Source organism: Marmota marmota, unplaced genomic scaffold, assembly GCF_001458135.2.
Source record: "Marmota marmota marmota unplaced genomic scaffold, marMar, whole genome shotgun sequence".
NCBI classification, from domain to species: domain Eukaryota; kingdom Metazoa; phylum Chordata; class Mammalia; order Rodentia; family Sciuridae; genus Marmota; species Marmota marmota.
In genome coordinates, this window is record NW_026000242.1 from 619,850 (window position 1) to 635,834 (window position 15,985).

At 34.2% G+C, this 15,985-nt stretch overlaps 1 protein-coding gene and 1 pseudogene across 1 annotated transcript; one reads left to right on the forward strand and one right to left on the reverse strand.

Annotated features, from left to right (window-relative positions):
• The first annotated feature begins 7,214 nt into the window (after nucleotides 1-7,214).
• Nucleotides 7,215-11,384, forward strand: LOC107145649 (olfactory receptor 8D1-like). The gene is made up of 3 exons (XM_048795717.1): nucleotides 7,215-7,341; nucleotides 7,412-7,556; nucleotides 8,632-11,384. Exon 3 carries the CDS (start codon nucleotides 8,657-8,659, stop codon nucleotides 9,599-9,601), a length of 945 nt encoding a protein of 314 aa, XP_048651674.1. The 5' UTR covers nucleotides 7,215-7,341; nucleotides 7,412-7,556; nucleotides 8,632-8,656; the 3' UTR covers nucleotides 9,602-11,384.
• A 512-nt stretch (nucleotides 11,385-11,896) lies between these two features.
• On the reverse strand, nucleotides 11,897-13,212 carry LOC107145650 (annotated as a pseudogene).
• Nucleotides 13,213-15,985: the final 2,773 nt, after the last annotated feature.

A 15,985-nucleotide genomic window follows, 5' to 3' on the forward strand; every position in this document is an offset into this window, starting at 1 on the left:
TATAATAACAGAACCCATGGATAGCAAAGTTGATGAAATGTCAGAGAATGAATTCAGAAGGTTCATAATTAAAATGATCTGTGAATTAAAGAATGACCTAAATGAGCAAATACAGGCAAAAATTAATCACCCCAATTAAGAGATAAGAGAGCAAACACAGGTATCAAAAGATTACTTCAAGAAAGAGATAGAGACTCTGAAAAAAAAAACAGTCAGAAATCCTTGAAATGGAGGATACAATAAACCAAATTAAAAAAAAAACTCAATAGAAAGCATAACCAATAAACTAGATCACTTGGAAGAAAGAATGTCAGATAATGAAGACAAAGTATACAATCTGGAAAATAAAGTTGATCACACAGTGAAGAAAGTTAGAAACCATGAACAGAACATCCAAGAATTATGGGACAGCATATAAAGACCAAATCTAAGAGTTATTGAGATAGACAAAGGCACAGACTTTCAAACCAAAAGAATGCACAATCTCTTCAATGAGATAATAATAGAAAATTTCCCAAGCATGAAGAATGAATTGGAAAACCAAATACAAGAGGCTTACAGGGCAGCAAATGTACAAAACTAGAACAGATCCACACCAAGGCACATTATAATGAAAATGCCTAGCATACAGAATAAAGATAAAATCTTAAAAGCTGCATGAGAGAGGAATCAGATCACATATAGGGGGAGACCAATTCATATTTCAGCAAATTTTCAACCCAGACCTCAAAGCCAGGTGATCATGGAACAACATATACCAAGCTCTGAAAGAAAATGAATGCCAACATAGAATCTTACATCCAGCAAAACTAAGCTTTAGATTTGATGATGAAATAAAACCTTTCATGATAAACAAAAGTTTAAAGAATTTACAACTAAAAAGCCTGCAGTACAGAACATCCTCAGCAAAATACTCCATGAAGACAAAAATAAAACAATGATGAAAATCAGCAGAGGGAGGAATTACACTAAAGGAAAATCTAATCAGAGGAGAAACCGAGTCACGTTCAATACTAAAAATAAACAAAAATGGCTGGAAATACATACCATGTCTCAATAATAACCCTGAATGTAAATGGCCTAAACTCACCAATCAAAAGACATAGATTAGCAGATTAGATTAAAAAAAAAAGAACCAACAATATGCTGCCTCCAAGAGACTCATCTCATACGAAAAGACATTCACAGACTGAGGGCAAAGGGTTGGGAAAAACCATACCACTCACATGGACTGTGGAAGCAAGCAGGGATTTTTCATCCTCATATCAAATAAAGTAAACTTCAAGTTAAAGTCAATCAAAAAGGGTAAAGAAGGACACTACATACTGCTCAGGGGAAACATACACCAACAAGACTTAACAATTATAAATATATATGCCCCCCAAAATGGAGTGTCTATTTTCATTGAACAAACTCTTCTCAAGATCAAGAGTCAAGTAGATCACAACTCAATAATTTGGGGTGACTTTAACACACCTTTTTCATGAATGGATAGATTTTCCAAACAAAAGCTGAAAACAGAAACTGTAGAACATAATAACACAATCAGTAACTTAGACTTAACTGAAATATATAGAATATTTCATCCTTCAACAAGCAAATACACTTTTTTCTCAGCAGCAAATGAATCCTTCTCTACAATAGACCATATATTATGCCACAAAGCAAATCTTAACAAATACAGAAAAAAATAGAGATACTACTCTGCATTCTATCAGATCATAATGGAATGAAATTAGAAATCAATGATAAAATAAGAAATAAAAGCTACTCCAACACCTGGAGACTAACATGCTACAGAATGAACAATGGGTTATAGAAGATATCAAGGAGGAGGTTAGAAAATTTTAGAGGTAAATGAGAACACAGATCCAACATATCAAAATTTGGGACACTATGAAAACAGTTCTAAAAGGAAAGTTCATGGCATGGAGTTCATTCCTCAAAAGAAGAAAAAGTCAACAAATAAATGACTTAACATTATATCTCAAAGCCCCAGAAAAAGAAGAACAAATCTACACCAAAAGCAGCAGAAGACAGGAAATAATTTAAATCAGAGCTGAAATCAATGAAATTGAAACAAAAGAAACAATTGAAAAAATTGACAGACAAAAAGTTGGTTCTTTGTAAAAGTAAATAAAATTGACAGAGCCTTAGCCATGCTAATGAAGAGAAGGAGAGAGAAGACTCAAATTAAGAACATACATGATGCAAAAGAAAATATTACTACAGACACTACAGAAATAAAGAAGATAACTAGAAATTATTTTGAAAAGTTATACTCCAATAAAATAGAAGACATTGAAGGCATTGACAAAGTTCTTAAGTCATACAATTTGCCCAGATTGAATCAGGATAATATATACAATTTAAAAACATCAATTTCAAGTGACAAAATAGAAGATGCCATCAGAAGTCTACCAACCAAGAAAAATCCAGGACCAGATAGATACACAGTCCAGTTCAACAAGACCTTTAAAGAAGAACTAATATCAATACTCATCACTTTATTTCAGGAAATAGAAAAAGAGGCAGCACTTCCAAACTCATTCTATGAGGCCAATATCACCCTGATCCCAAAACCAAGCAAAGACACACCAAAAAAGAAAAATTCAGACCAATATCTCTAATGAACATAGGCATAAAACTTCTCAATAAAATTCTGGCAAATTGAATACAAAAACATTTCAAAAAAGATTGTGCACCATGATCAAGTGGGATTCATTCCAGGGATACAAGTTTGATTCAACATACAGAAATCAATAAATGTAATTCATCACATCAATAGACTTAAAGATAAGAATTATATGATCATCTCAATAGATGAAGAAAAAGCTTTTGACAAAATACAGCACCGCTTTACATTCAAAACACTAGAAAAATTAGGGATAACAGGAATGTACCTCAACATCATAAAGGCTATCTATGATAAACCCCAGGCCAACATCATTCTAAATGGAAAAAAATTGAATGCATTCCCTCTGAAAACTGGAACAAGACAGAGATGCCCTCTTTCACCACTTCTATTTAACATAGGTCTTGAAACACTGGCCAGAGCAAGTAGACAGATGAAATAAATTAAATGTATGTACATAGGAAAAGAAGAACGCAAAATGGCACTATTTGCCCATGATGTGATTCTATACCTAGAAGATCCTAAAAGTTCCACCAGAAAACTTCTAGAACTAGTAAAATAATTCAGGAACTAGATATAAAATCAATAGCCATTAATCAAATGCATTTCTGTATATCAATGACAAATCCTCAGAAATGGAAATGAGGAAAACTAACCCATTTACAATAGACTCAAAAAAAAAATAAAGTACTTGGGAATCAACTTAATGAAAAAGATAAAAGATCTATATAATGAAAATTACAGAATCCTAAAGAAAGAAATCACAGAAGATAGGAAGATGGAAAGATCTACCTCGCTCTTGGATAGGCAGAGTTAATATTATCAAAATTACCATACTTCCAAAGCACTATACAGATTTAATGCAATTCCAATTAAAATCCCAATGATATTTCTCATAGAATAGAAAAAGCAATCATGAAATACATCTGGAAAAATAAGAGATACAGAATAACTAAAGCAATCCTTAACAGGAAGAGTGAAACACGTGGCATCACTATACCAGACCTTAAACTATACTACAGAGCAATAGTAACAAAACAGCATGGTATTGGCATCAAAACAGACTGGTAGACCAAAGGTACAGAATAGAGGATGCAGACTAGCCCAAAAAATATAATTATCTTATATAAGACAACAATGCCATGAACATGCATTAGAGAAAAGATAGCCTCTTCAACAAATGGTGCTGGGAAAACTGGAAATCCATATGCAACAAAATGAAACTAAACCCCTATCTCTCACCATGCACAAAACTCAACTAAAAATGGATCAAGGACCTAGGAATAAAATCAGAGACCCTGCATCTAATAGAAGAAAAAGTAGACCCTAATTACATCACATGTGATTAGGTCCCAACTTCCTTTATAAGACTCCTGTGGCACAAGAATTAAAATCAAGAATCAATAAATGGAATGGACTCAAACTAAAAAGTTTCTTCTCAGCAAAAGAAACAATCTGTGAGATTAATAGAGAGCCTACATCATGGGAGCAAATATGTGTGAAGGCACACATCAGATAGAGCACTAATCTCTAGAGTATATAAAGAACTCAAAAATCTAAGCACCAAAAATACAAATAACCCAATCAATAAATGGGCCAAGAACTTGAACAGACACTACTCAGAAGATGATATACAATCAATCAACAAATATATGAAAAAGTGTTCATCATCTCTCACAATTAGAGAAATGCAAATCAAAACTACTCTAGGATTTCATCTCACTCCAGTCAGAATGGCAGCTATTATGAATACAAACAACAATAAGTGTTGGTGAGGATGTGGGTGAAAAGGTACACTCATACATTGCTGGTGGGACTGAAAATTGGTGCAGCCAATATGGAGATTTCTTAGAAAATTGAAAATGGAACCACCATTTGACCCAACTATTCCTCTCCTTGGTCTAAACCCAAAGGACTTAAAAACAGCATAGTACAGGGACACAGTCCCATCAATGTTTATAGCAGCACAATTCACAATAGCTAAACTGTGGAACCAACCTAGATGCCCTTCAGTAGATGAATGGATTAAAAAATATGGCATATATACACAATGGAATATTACTTAGCAATGAAAGGCAATAAAATCATGACATTTGCAGGTGAATGCATGGAGTTAGAGAAATAATGCTAAGTGAAGTTAGCCAATCTAAAAACTTCAAAAGACAAATTTTTTCTCTCATAGAAAATAGAAAAATCAGTCATGAAATACATCTGGAATAATAAGATACCCAGAATAGCCAAAGCGATCCTTAGTAAGAAGAGTGAAGCTGGTAGCATTACTATTCCAGATCTAAAACTATATTACAGAGCAATAGTAACAAAAATAGCATGGTATTGACACCAAAATAGACCTGTAGACCAATGGTACAGAATGAGGACACAGAGACTAACCCACATAATTTCAGTTATCTTCTACTAGACAAAGGCACCAAAAACGTACCTTGGAGAAAAGAGAGTCTCTCCAACAAATGGTGCTAGGAAAACTGGAAATCCACACGTAGCAAAATGAAATTAAACCTCTATCTCTCACAATGCACAAAACTCAACTCAAAGTGGATCAAGAACCTAGAAATTAAACCAGAGTCAACATACCTTATATACAAACAGAGTTAGGAAAATTGTGGTATATATGTGTATTAAGAAGTATAATGCAAAAATAGTACATAATGGCATAAATTGACATGAACATACTTTATATACAGAAATACAAAAAATTGTGCTCTATATGTATAATAAGGATTGTAATGCCTTCCACTGTTGGAGTGTATTTTTAAAAAAATAATTTTTAAAAATGTTGGGGAAAAAATAATTAAAATCTTACTTAACCATCACTGATGTTTTTTTACAGGCTTAAAAATTAACCTTAGTTTGAATACAATTTTATTCTGAAAAAAGAAAGAAATTAAACCAGAGTCTAATAGAAGAAAAAGTAGGCCCTAATCTCCATCATGTTGGATTAGGCCCCAACTTTCTTAATAAAATTCCTATAGGCCAAGAATTAAAACCAAGAATCAATAAATGAGATGGATTCAAACTAAAAAGCTTTCTCTCAGCAAAAGATATAATAAGTGAGGTGAATAGAGAGCCTATACAATGATTTACAATTTTATGATAACTTACCTTAAATGTCTTTTCATAAGATTACTTCCCAGCCCTTTATCTTCTTTTTGGTAAAATGTTCATTCAGACTTTTTGCCCATTTTTAAATTGAAGTATTTGTTGATTTTTTAAGAGTTCTATGTAAATTTAGGATATTGACACTTTATTAGATATGCATTTTGCAGACTTTTCCTCCAGTCTGAACCTTGCCTTTTTCTTCTTTTAAATAATGCCTTTTGGTAATGCATTCTGCTGTTATTTATTTTTTTAAAAAAATCAATTAAAAAAAAGAAATAACAAAACTAAATAATAAAAAGTAATGCACTTATCCACACATATGTAAAAGTTTTTGGTTTTAATAAAGTTTGACTTATTTTTCTTTGACTCTTCAATATATTGTGTATTTGGTGTTGTGTCTAAAACTTATCACCAAACTTAAGTCACCCAGACTTTTCTCTAGGTCATTTTTCTAGGAGTTTATGAATTTACATTTAGATTTGTAATTCATTTGTTTTGTTTTTTTGTGAGACATGTGAGACCTGTGTCTAGATTCATGTTTTTTACATGTATTATGCAATTGTTCCAGTATCATTTGTTAAAAAAGACTGTCCTCCATTATTTTTTTTTTTTTGCTCCTTTATCCACAATCAGTTGATTATATCTATGAGGGTCTATGTCTGGGCTCTCTGTCCTGCTCATCTCTTTGTCTATTCTTTTTATGTCACCTTCTTGAGTATTAATGCTTTGCATTAATCTTGAAGTCAGATACTTCCAATTTTCTGACTGTTATTCCCTTTCAATATTGTGTTTTCTAGTCATAATATATCCACAATATATCCTAAATCTCTTCCTATAAATAAAAATACATATGGAATATTCATTCAAATCACAGAACTCCAGTTGTAACACAAGTGGCTCGTCATTGATACTGGTAGCATATTTACTCACTATCCCAGGAATATAAATTTTAATTAACCTTAATTATAACACATAGATTTAAAAATCTAAAAGTCAGGTTTACTATGCTCTTTTTGGAGCTCAGTCATGAGGTCAGAAACACTTGCTTTTTTGAAGTGAGATTCTCGTAGCTAAAATGCTATACATCTGCTTATGGTAATCCTACAACCATCCTAGGTGGGAACTATTATCATCTTTCGCATACATTGTTTTCTTCCAAAAAGTAAGATCAAAAATTTAATTACATTCACTGGTAATGCCAACATTCTGTGCACATCATCAATCTAAGAGCAAATAAACTTCTTCATGTTTCTGGTTCTCAGGAGAATTTCATCATCTTCCATGTATCTCAGGAGAATTTCATCATCTTCCGTGGATCTTTGGTTCTTAGAGAATATTCTTGTCATTCATTTCCTTGGAGACCAAACACCCACAAACAATGAGTCAAAATATTTCCTTGCTTAGAAAAGGCTTTTCATGTTATGGGGGTGAAAGGGAATCTTATAATTGCTCACCCAGTGTCATTAAGTTTCAGAGATCCAGTACACTATGGAAAGCCTCATCCCAAATTCATTCTTTCACAGGACAGCAAAGGTGAAGTTACTTTCCCAAAGTCATACAGTGACTTGGTGACACAGCTGGAGCATGAGGTAAGCATTGAGATGGCCAGAAGATGCTCTATTTTTTCTTCATTTTCCGTAATGTCCATTTGATTTTCAGTGTTCATCAATTACCCTCCAACAAGATCAGCAAGGCACTGGATGGGGCATATTTTCCACTAAGCCAACTGTGTGAATTCATTTCACACTGAAAGAGAATAAACAAACCAAGTTGGAGCAACAATTCTACTCCTTACAGCATTCAGGTAAGTGTACACTTAGGAAAAGCCACATTTCCTTAAAGTTTTCATTGTAAAATAGGGTTACTTATGGATAATTGCAAATTTGTAGTTCAATAGAGCTAGTTAGATCAAATACATGTGGATATTAGTTCACCCAATACAACTGGAGTTGGAGGAAACAAATTTACTCTTGCCTGTAACGTGCAATGGATAGAACCACAGAAAGATGGCTCTTCTCTTTCCCATTATTTCATCAGTGTCCTAAGATGTGCCCACAATATATCCCAAAGCTCTTTCTAGAAGTAAAATTGCCTGACAACAAACTCTCTTATTTGAATAACAGAACTTCAGAATCAACTTGAAAACCTTAACTTGGAGCATCAAAGTAACTGTGCTTCTCTCTGTGACCTTGAATTGTGACCCTAAAACATGCATTTTCTCCCTAGTTCTTGTTTATTCCACAGTAAACAACTACCTAATGCACACGCAGGCTGTTAGTAGCCCAGAAGTTACTTTAATTTTAAAAAATGTTTATTTTTTATTTGTAGTTGGACACAGTACCTTTATTTTATTTGTTTATTTTTATGTGGTGCTGAGGATCCAACCCAGGCCCTTGCACAAGGGAGGCAAGATCTCTACTGCTAAACCACAACCCCAGCCCCAGATGTTTCTTTCTTAGCACTCGATTGAACCTTGGTGTTAGCAGCATGGAGCATCCCAGCAGGCATTAGCCATGAAGAGATCAGATGGATTTCCATCTCTAGCTGTAACTATGATGTATCCATTTATAGTAGACACTAGGGTGGTCTCTGAGGATAAAAATGGGGCAGCCTTGAACTGTTCAGATACTTTCTAATCATTTTAAGATCATATAGTACATGCTCTTTGTTTCTATACACCTTATAATATTCCTTGACTAAAAGAAACTCAAAATGACATGAAAAAAATATATAAACCTCTTCTTTTTTATTGACAGCCAGTAAACTGTTCTCATTTGATGATCAGGATTTCTTTTCTTTTGTCACACCAGTAATAAAACACCTTCTCACCATGGGAACAGAGCTTTCTTACTTTATAAGGTTTCTTTTTTTTCCCTTAGGTTTATACCCTGTTTCCTAGAGGAAATGATCAGATGCAACTTTTCCACCATGACTGAATTTGTCCTCCAGGGATTAACAGACCAACCAGAACTCAAATTGCCCCTTTTTCTCCTGTTTCTAGTGGTCTATGGGATCACTGTAGTGGGAAACCTGGGTATGATCCTCCTAATCACTGTTGATTCCAAGCTCCAAACTCCCATGTACTTTTTTCTTGGTAATTTGTCATTCATAGATCTCGTCTATTCCTCAGTTATTACCCCTAAACTTTTAGGAAACTTTATACAGGAACAAAATGTTATCTCCTATTCTGGATGCATGATACAGCTCTTTTTCTATTGCACATTTGCTATTGCTGAGGGCTATATGCTGGCAGCCATGGCATATGATAGATATGCAGCTGTCTGTAATCCACTGCTCTATAGTGTCACCATGTCCCAAAAGGCATGCAGCGTACTGGTAACAGGGGTCTATATCATGGCAGCTCTTGGAGCTGTAGCCCACACTTCCTCCATGATCAGGCTTTCCTTCTATGGGGAGAATGTCATCCACCATTACTTCTGTGACATAATTCCCCTCCTACAGCTTTCCTGCTCTAGCACCTACTTTAATGAGCTTCTGGTGACACTTATAGGTGGATTTAATGTGCTGGCAACAACTGGGCCCATAGCCATCTCTTATACCTGCATACTCACCAACATTCTTCGAATACCCTCAAGTGAGAGCAGGTCCAAAGCCTTTAGTACCTGTGGCTCTCATTTAACAGCTGTTGGGGTCTTCTACGGATCCATCATGTTTATGTATTTCAAGCCAACATCCAGCCACAGCAGGGTCCAGGAGAAGGTGGCCTCTGTGTTCTATACCGCAGTGATCCCTATGCTGAATCCCTTGATCTACAGCTTAAGGAATAAGGATGTAAAATATGTTCTGTGCAAATTAATGAGAAAGAGATGTGGCCTACCCCAGAGTTAGTGGACATAACCACTAAGGATTATGGTGTCCACTTGACCCTTTCTTTTTCTTAAAACTAACTTCCCTGTTTCTTAAAATTAACATTCAATAATTTTCCCTTTTCCCATTTCCTCTAACAGCTGCCCAGTTTATGAAGTTTGTGCAAACATACACACACACACACACACACTCACACACTCCTATTTCTTGAGCAAACTATGCCAAAATATAAGGAGTCATTGGTCCTTAATAAGCCTGGACATGTTTACTTAAAAATATTCTTCTGAGTTAAATTTGCACATTCTATTTCATTCCTTATTGAGAAAATCTGGAGTAATTTTTTTTTTCCCTTTAGTTGGGGTAAGTTTGCATTCATCACCTTCTGTCTCACATAACTAGCTTTGTAACATTCAGTGTAAGTGTTACCAGATTAGGCTTAACACAATAGTAATCTTAGCACTTAATCATAGGAAAAATTCAAAAACTCTGTATATACTTTGCTAATTTGAAGTCTCCTTATGGGTCCTCTCCCTTTTATTGTTCTGCTGTGTATCTTTCTTGTGAAAATTAATCGGGGAATCAATTAATTCCCAAATTAATGACCTTTATAAAAACTTAAAAGCAGACATAAATAGCAAAATAATAAGTTCATAGTAGGCCAGGGAGGTTGTTTTCAGAAAGGAATATATATCCTAGCAAAATACGCAAGCAATTTGACCTTTAAAAAATTTAATTTCATAGGTGATAGATTTTCCTTAATCTCAAAGAGACTGAATCATGGGCATGCTCCTAGAAGGCAGCCTAACTAATTCTCTTCTGCTCCCCATTTCCTCCTACTCCATTTACAGATGTTATGTCCAGTGTGATAACTGTTTTCTTGTGGGAATGACTTACAGGTTAGGTAACCATCATGCCAAACAACCTCATCCACTCAAGGCCTAAGTTCCCTTCTGTTCCTCTTCCAGCCTCCACTGCCGAAAAGGAAACTCCATTGGCAGGGCCCATGCTTTTCCATGGAGAAACTCATGGGATAACATCTCTGTCCATGCATCCCACCCATTTCTCAATATTCCTTGTAAAAATAAGAATAACAATTTAAAAACTGATCAAGCTCAGCTCTTATACTCCTTCATTTCTTTCTTATTTTAACAGCTTTATTGAGGCATAACAGACAAATTAAATGTGTACAAATTGTATACATTAAACATATACAATTGGATAAGCATTGACATATACATACTCACAACACCATCACTATAGTCATTTCGGTGAATATATCCATCATCCTTAAATGTTTACTCATGCCCCTCAGTAATCTACCCCTGGATGCTTTCTGTTGCTATAAATTTGTTTTCATTTTCAAGAATTTCATACAAATTAAATCACATCGTAATTACTCATTTGTATGGGGCTTATTTTACCCAGCATAGTTATTTTTAATTTTGTCCATGTTGTTACATGTAACAATATCTACTATTATTGCAGTAGCATTCCATGGTATGAGTACACCATATTCATTTACCTGGTGCTGGACATTGGTTTTTGTCCAGCTAAAGGGCGGTGTACCAGTCTTTTGGACAGGATAGGCTTATATGCTTTTATTTCTCATGGATAAGCACATCAGAGTGGACCATGTATTAGGTATACGTTTATTGATTTAGAAACTGAAAACTGTTTTTCCAAGTGGCTGAACCATTTTACATTCTCTATAACAATTTTTCAGGATGTCAATTTCTCCATTGTTTTTGAAACATTTGATGTGGTCACTCTTATTATTGTTATGCTTAACTCCTCCATATAGTAGTTAATGGTGTTTCATTATCATATTCCTTATGATTAATGACACTAAGCTTCTTTTCTTAATGTTATATGGATCTTTTTCAGTGAAAATGTCTGTTCAAATGTTTTGCTTCTCTTTTTTTTCTTTTTTTTACAATTATTTTGAAAACTCTTTATATCTTTATGTATTCTCTCTCTATATAAAGTTACTCATGAGATAACTGGTTTGAAATATTTTCTCCCTGTCTGTGCATTATTTAAATTCTTTTTACATTCTGTTGAGAGGTGTAATTCATGTTTTAATCCAGTTCAGTCTATCAATATATTTTGGTATAGATTATTTATATCCTACACAGCTTTGTCTAAGATCAGGTAACAAAAATTCACTTAAATATCCTCTAGAGTTTTCACAAGTTCAGGTTATACATTTAGGTATATGACCTATTGTATATATGCTATGAAGTGCATATTCAAGTTCAATTTGTGCATAAACTTATTTGTTTTCATACTCTTTGTTGTAAAGCCTTTTTTTCACTGAATTGCCTTTTCATTGTTATCCAAAAAATATTTTCATAAATACTTGGATCTATTTCTGTATATTATAGCATTTTTATAATGTCTTTTTTGGGGGGAGGGGTGCAGTGAACTTTATGGATGGTATGTGACAGTAGGGCTCCCTAACACCCTCCCCATCTTCAGGGGGTCTGGGATGGAAATTGGGAAGAGGGGAGATTCTCCATGTGTTGAGGGACTGAGTTAAAGGCAGGGACTCTTTGGCAGCTGAGGGCTTCTCTCTTCCTCTGTGTTCTTTCTGGGAAGGTGGTCCAGAGGCTCTTGCTCCTTGGAGGCTATGTGGACCATAAGATCCACCACCCTGTTGCTGTAGCCAAATTCATTTTCATACCAGGAAATGAGCTTGACAAAGTGGTGGTTGGGGGCAATGCTGGCCCCAGCATCGAAGGTAGGAGAATATCACTGTTAAAAGTTTCAAGAGAAACAGTGTAGTCTCAGATGCCCTCTGATGCCTGATTCACCACCTTCTTGATGGCATCATATTTGGTCAGATTCACAAATGACACATTGGCACACGTAAAGCCATGGCAGAGAGCTTCCCATTCAGTCCAGGGATGACCTTGCCCACAGCCTTGGCAGAGTCAGTGGATGCAGGGATGATATTCTGGGCAGTCCCACAGCCATCATGCCACAGTTTCCCAAAGGGACCATCCACAGTATTCTGAGTAGCAGTGATGGCATAGATTGTCATCATGAGTTCTTCCACAATGCCAAAATTGTCATGGATGGCCTTAGCCAGGGGAGCTAAGCATTTGGTGGCATAGGAGGCATTGCTGACAATCTTGGGGGAGTTATCATACTTCTCATGGCTCACGCCCATCACAAACATGGGGGCATCAGCAAAAGGGACAGAGATGATGACCTTTGTGGCACCGTTCTTCAGATGAGCTCCAGCTTTCTTCATGGTAATGAAGACACTAGTGAGCTCCACACATATTCAGCACCAGCATCATCCTATTTGATATTGGTGGGATCTTATTCCTGGAAGATGGAGGTGGACTTTCCATTGATGTCAAGCTTTCCATTCTCAGCCTTGACTGTGCCATTGAATTTACCCTGGGTAAAATCATATTGGAGAATGTAGACCATGTATTTGAGGCCAATGAAGGGGTCATTGATAGCAACAAGATCCACTTTGCCAGAATTAAAAGCAGTCCTGGTGACCAGGCATCCAATACAGCCAAATCTGTTCACTCTGAACTTCACCATCATGTCTCATGGTCATGGCTGGAACTGCAAGAGAAGAGAGGACGTGGCTGTCTGTCAAAAGGGGAGGATCATAGAGCCTATAATAAGTCTTGATATTGGATTTTGTTTCTCTTTATTTTTTATCTTTTCCATGTTGTGATTATATTAGGTCTTTTGTTTTTCCATTAATATTTTAGGATCAGGATGTCAACTTTCACACACACACACACACACACACACACACACAGTCTGATGAATAATTTCTTATTGCATTGAATGTAAAGATAAATTTGAAAAGAGTTGCCATCATTTGAATAATGAGATTTCTAACCCAGAGACCTGGTTAGAAATGCTGTAACATTTATTTAGGTCTCCCCTTAGCAATACTTTTCAGTTTCCTTTTTTAGTGTAGAGATTCTTTTGAAAAAAAAAATATTTTTAAAGCTATATTCTTATTTCTCACTTGCTTAATTCTCTATTACCTTATTTTTATTTCAATTGTGTTTTGCTCATTGTTATTATATAGAAACACATTAACTTTTGTATAAAAATACTTTACCTGAAACTCTTACTAAATATATACACCATAGTAGATGTTCTGAGGCTTTGCTAAATTTTCTACAGACAGCTTTATTTCCTTTCCAGTGTCATTTTTCTTTCTCCTTATTGCAGTACCTTAAACTTCCAATAAAATATTGAATAGAAGTGATAAGGGCATACCTTTTTGACATTATTGATCTTAGAAGGAAATTATTCAGTTATTCACAAGTCTGATGTAAGTTTATCATAGATGTTTTTTATCAGATTTAGGAATTTTTCTTTTATTCCTGGTTTGTTGAAAATTTTGGATTTTTTAAATGAGAAAATAAGGTTGTATTTTGTCAATATTTCTTCTAAATTATTGAAATATGTTTTGTTTTAAAAAAATCATATTGTTGACTACATTGATTATTCAAAGTTATAACATTGTTAAATTCTTGGAAAAAACCCTACTTTGACATGATATGTTATCTTCCTAAGAGATTTGTTTTGTTTAGAATTTTGCATCTATTCAAGAGGGATATTTGTTTACAGTTTTCCATTATGTGATATCTTTGTCAGATTTTTAGTAATGGGGGTTTTAGCATTATAAAATGAGTTAGGAATTATTTGCTCTCCCTGAAAGTTCTTGAAGTGTTCATGTAGAGTTGAAATTTCTGTTTCCTTTAATGGCTAATATCATTTACCAGAGAAATCTGCATCTGAATTTTCCCTTGTGTGAAGATTTTCTGATTCAATTTAAAAAAATAAAATAAAATAAAAGGAAAAATCTAGGTTATGAATTTTCTCTAGAGTAAACTTAGGTAGTTTGTGGGGTTTTTGTGTATTTACCACTTATATTTAAGTTCTGGAATTTTGGGCATTTATGTCCATTCAAGTTTCATAATTTTTATCAATTAATTTCTGATATTGATAATTATGTTCCCTTTTTTCTTAATTGAACTTGTTACAGACTTATTGATTCTATTGATCTCAGAAAATAAAGTAAGTTTTTCTTTTCTGATTGATTTTGATTGAATTTTATTTAGTTGAGTTTAACTGAATCTTCTCCTGTTGATTTATTAATTTATATTTCCATTATTTCTGCTCTGTTCTTTATTATTTCCTTTCTTTTGATTCTTTGGATTTCATTTACTCTTATTTTTTTCTTCAATTTTTAAGGTAGAGCTATGTCAGTGATTTAAGATCATTGCAAATATATAATTGCAAAAAAACAACAAAACCATCTGGAAGAGTATAATATTCACTGACAAGGTTATTATTTTTCTTTAGCCTGATAGTTTAAACTCAAAATTTTGTTTTTACATTACAATTCAAAGCTATTCCTCCTTTGCTGTTTTTGTATTATGAATTTAATTAGTTAATTTGTTCTACTTACATTCTTTATCAGAGATTTTCTCCTACCTCTTGGATTTTATTTTATTTTACTGACTGTATAAGTAATGTAAATTATTTAAAGGTGGAGCTACTTTTTGTGAATGGATAATACAGTCATTTAAATGTTATTGTAATTCAATAAAGTTGGAAATTATAATAAAATCTTATCTATGAATATTGATATTGTTTCTAATATCTTACTATAAAATGTTCATATAAATAAAATATGTAGTTCAGTTGTAGGTTAGATGGTTCCAGGTAAGATTAACCAACTGGCACTTTAATCTTCCACTGAACTAACTATAAAATAAGGACAGAATGTGTGTCAGAGCATTTGAAGACTCTATCAAAATGTACAGATGGGAAGATAGCTTGTAGTACCTCAAAGAGGCAGAGTACTTTGTAGTGACTGTATTTTTCTTGTTGTGATATTTAAAAAATCAGTAGTAAAATTTTTAAAAAAATTAAATGTGTTAGGATTTTGTGCAAAATTAAGAAAACCTCTCCACACATCCAGGTTACAGAGGAATACCCCCTTGCATTTTTTTAACTTTAAATACTTCAATTTTAAAATTTAGTGTTGGAGTTCATTCTTTTGCTAAGTGCAGATGTAGATCTCATTTATTCTTTTCCTGAATAGATATTTTAGATTGTTAGTATTACTAAATGAAAGATGCCTTCTTTTTCCAGCTATATTAGATGCTACTTTTTATTATACTTGTTATGGTTTGGATGTGAGGTGACCCCAAAAATCTCAAATGTGAGACAGTGAAAGAAGGTTTAGAGGAGAAATGATTGGGTTGTAAGAATATTAATCCAATCAGTGAATTAATTCCCTGATAGGGATTAGCTGAGTGGTAATTGAAGTGATAGGGTGTGGCTGGAGGAGGTGGGCATTAGAGTGTGGTTGGGGGTATATATTTGTGTCTGGCAAGTGGAGACCTCTCT